The sequence below is a fragment of the Suricata suricatta genome, chromosome 10, assembly GCF_006229205.1.
Source record: "Suricata suricatta isolate VVHF042 chromosome 10, meerkat_22Aug2017_6uvM2_HiC, whole genome shotgun sequence".
Lineage (NCBI taxonomy): Eukaryota > Metazoa > Chordata > Mammalia > Carnivora > Herpestidae > Suricata > Suricata suricatta.
In genome coordinates this window covers 65,348,284-65,351,191 of record NC_043709.1, presented here as the reverse complement: position 1 = coordinate 65,351,191, position 2,908 = coordinate 65,348,284, and the positions used below count along the sequence as shown (strand labels likewise).

General features: G+C 40.8%; 1 protein-coding gene across 1 annotated transcript in view; it reads right to left on the bottom strand.

Annotated features, from left to right (window-relative positions):
* Positions 1–2,582: 2,582 nt before the first annotated feature.
* LOC115303564 (olfactory receptor 10AD1-like) overlaps positions 2,583–2,908 on the bottom strand; it is a 109,241-nt gene continuing 108,915 nt past the window's right edge. The window contains exon 6 of the mRNA XM_029953368.1: positions 2,583–2,908. Within this exon, the coding sequence (XP_029809228.1) occupies positions 2,583–2,908 (326 nt within the window).

The window sequence follows — 2,908 nt, the reverse complement described above, 5'->3', positions numbered from 1 at the left end:
CAAATGTAAAGCCAAGCAATTTCTTGGAAAACTTTGTAAAAAGCACCCTTTCCTTTAGTTTCTTTCTGTTTCTTTTTTCTCATAAAGGCTCTTTGAGACAGGAATTCTCAAACTTGGAGAAGCAGCTGAGACCCTAGGGGGAAGAATAAGCACTTTTTTCGTTCTCCATGGTGACCATGAAGGCTCTACCATTCCCCTTTCTGCTTGACAACTTTAGACAGGGTTCATCTTAAGTATAGGTTCCTGGCCCCTTTTCTCAGAGCGTTTATTTTAGAAAACTTGTAATTGTCAATGCTTCTCTGGCCCTTTTGAGATGTATATGAATGTCATTTAAAACCTTTTGCCAGTTTCAAGACCCAGGGAAGGTCTTTCTCAGTGACCTGGGAGCCATCCCCTTTTATTGTATTTTATTTTGCTTTATTTTCTTTTACTTTATTTTAATTTTTAATATAATTTATTGTCAAGTTAGCTAACATACAGTGTATACAGTGTGCTCTTGGCTTTGGGAGTAGATTCCCGTGATTCATCACTTAAATACTATACCCAGTGCTCATCCCAACAAGTGCCCTCCTCGATGCCCATCACTCATCCCCCTCCTCCTCACCTCTCCCCTTTAAGCCTCAGTTTGTTCTATGTATTTAAGAGTCTCTTATTGTTTGTGGGCACCATCCCTTTAAAATGTAAGCCTCAGGAAGATGACATTCCTATTTCCTGGTCTCTGTGGGAGGGTAGGAGCCCAACATCAATGGGCACCTTGTTCCAAACTGCAAAACTACAACCTGTAAGCTTATTTTTCCTTTGAGTAAGACCAGTCACTACCCACAGGTAGCCCTACTGCAGCTCTTAAGAACTCTCCAGCCACTTCTTTTAGTAGAGTTGAGTTTAATCTCCTATTGCATTAGTCTTTTATTATTTTTTATGATTACTTATTTTTGAGAGAGACAGTGAGAGTAGGGAGAGGGTAGAGAGAGAGAAGGGGGATGGAGGATCTGAAGTGGGCCCTGCACTGATAGCAGTGAGCCTGATGCAGGGCCTGAACCCACAAACCATGAGATCATGTCCAGAGCTGAAGTCAGACAAGATGCTCAACCAGCTGAGCCACTCAGCTTCCCCTCCTATTGTAGTAATCTTAAAGTCTTCCTTTCCTGTTTACCTTTCCCTGGTGTAATTTCTTTTTGATAATGGAAACTTTTATGTCCTGTGTTTATTGTTTCTTCTCAATTATAGGGGTGTTTCATTTCTTCCTCCCTGTTGAGGAGTGCTTCTCATGTGTCCTCTGATATCTAGAGATTCACCAATTTGGACTCAATATATTAGAATTTTGTGGAGTGAAGCTACTGCTTGAAGTTATTGCAGAAGGTAGTGTGATGTATATAATATGGAAAGGGTAGTACATCTATTTGAGGGAATCCTATCTGAGATGCATTCATCTTAAGGAAGTGGCACCAGAAATAAAGAACAGACCTGTTCCCTCTCCTATGATTAAGAAAAAGGAATGAGAAAGATGCAATTTTCAAAGAAAGAGAATGGTTAAGAATATAATGCTCTCTCAAGGGATGCTAAATTTGGTCGAGAGAAGCTAGAGGAAGTGAGAGGAGTCAGAGAGAGTTGCAAATGGAAAGCTTCTGCAATGGTAGAGATAGTGTTGAAAGGTGTTCCTTAAAGTACAGGGAATGAAATATATCTATTTAAGTTGGGAAGTAAGGTGCAATAGCATTGAGTTATAATGAAATGAAAGATGGTTGGGAGGAAGGAAGGCAGTAGAAGGAGGGGAGTTAATTTGGAGTATATACCAGGGAAGGAAACTAAGGAGTCTGAAAAGCTTTGCAGAGGCATTAACAAGTTAGATAAGAAGGGAAATATCAAACAGTCATGTTACTTAAGGAAACTAGAAGACTTAGAAGGGATTTGACACACTGGTCTATCTCACCTACATTTCCTTAACAATACGCAAGCAAAAACATAAGTTGAATGCAGTGTTACGGTAACCACTTAAAGCCACCATAACTTATCCCTTATGGGCTAATCAAAGCTAAGAAGATGGGGTTCAGGCTGATGATCTTTGGTTTTTCTTTTTCTTTTTTTCTCTGACTTCTTAATGTCAACATTGCTCCCTAATTCCCTTTTTCTTAACTTCCTCCCTACTTTTTCTTCTGTAACAGTGAGGTGGATGAGGGTGGATTCAGGTTATGAGAGTGAACTGTGAGAAAGGAACACACAATGATATGTTGAAAGAGAAAAGGTTATTCCTAAATGTATATGCAAAACTCAGATAGGAATAGCATGTAAAAGTATGGTACAAATAAAATTAAATGGAGTAAAATGAACTTATGTCTTTAAAAGATGTAGTTGTGACAACATAGAAGAAAAACATAGGAAAGTCTTAAATTATCCTGTGGAAGGCCTAAGAGAAAAAAATGCTTGAAGTGAAATCAGATGAGCATTGGACATCAAAAGGATTTTCCAAGTCTGATGCTAGTAGAGAGAAAGCTATGAATGCTCTTTCCTGGTGACTTTCAGCATTGGAGTTTCATTCAATTGTCAGGACTTGGGGAGGGAACTTCTATTCTAGGAGTCTTCCACTAGACAGATTCCGCCTGGGCCAGGCTGGTCCTTCCAAGGGCCCTCACCATGGCCCCCTTCATTTCCTTGTTTCGAAAACTATAGATGATAGGGTTGCACATGGGGGTGATGATGGTATAGAGGAGAGAGAAAGGCTTGTCTTTGTCAGGGCCATGTGTGCTGCGAGGGTTCATGTACGAGAACATGGCTGAGGTATAGAAAAAGATGACCACAGTCAGATGGGAGGCACAAGTGGAGAAAGTCTTCCCCCGACCTGAGGAGGAGGCCCTGCCAAGGATGGAGGCCAGGATGCGGGCATAGGAGATGACAATGAGCACCATGGGGC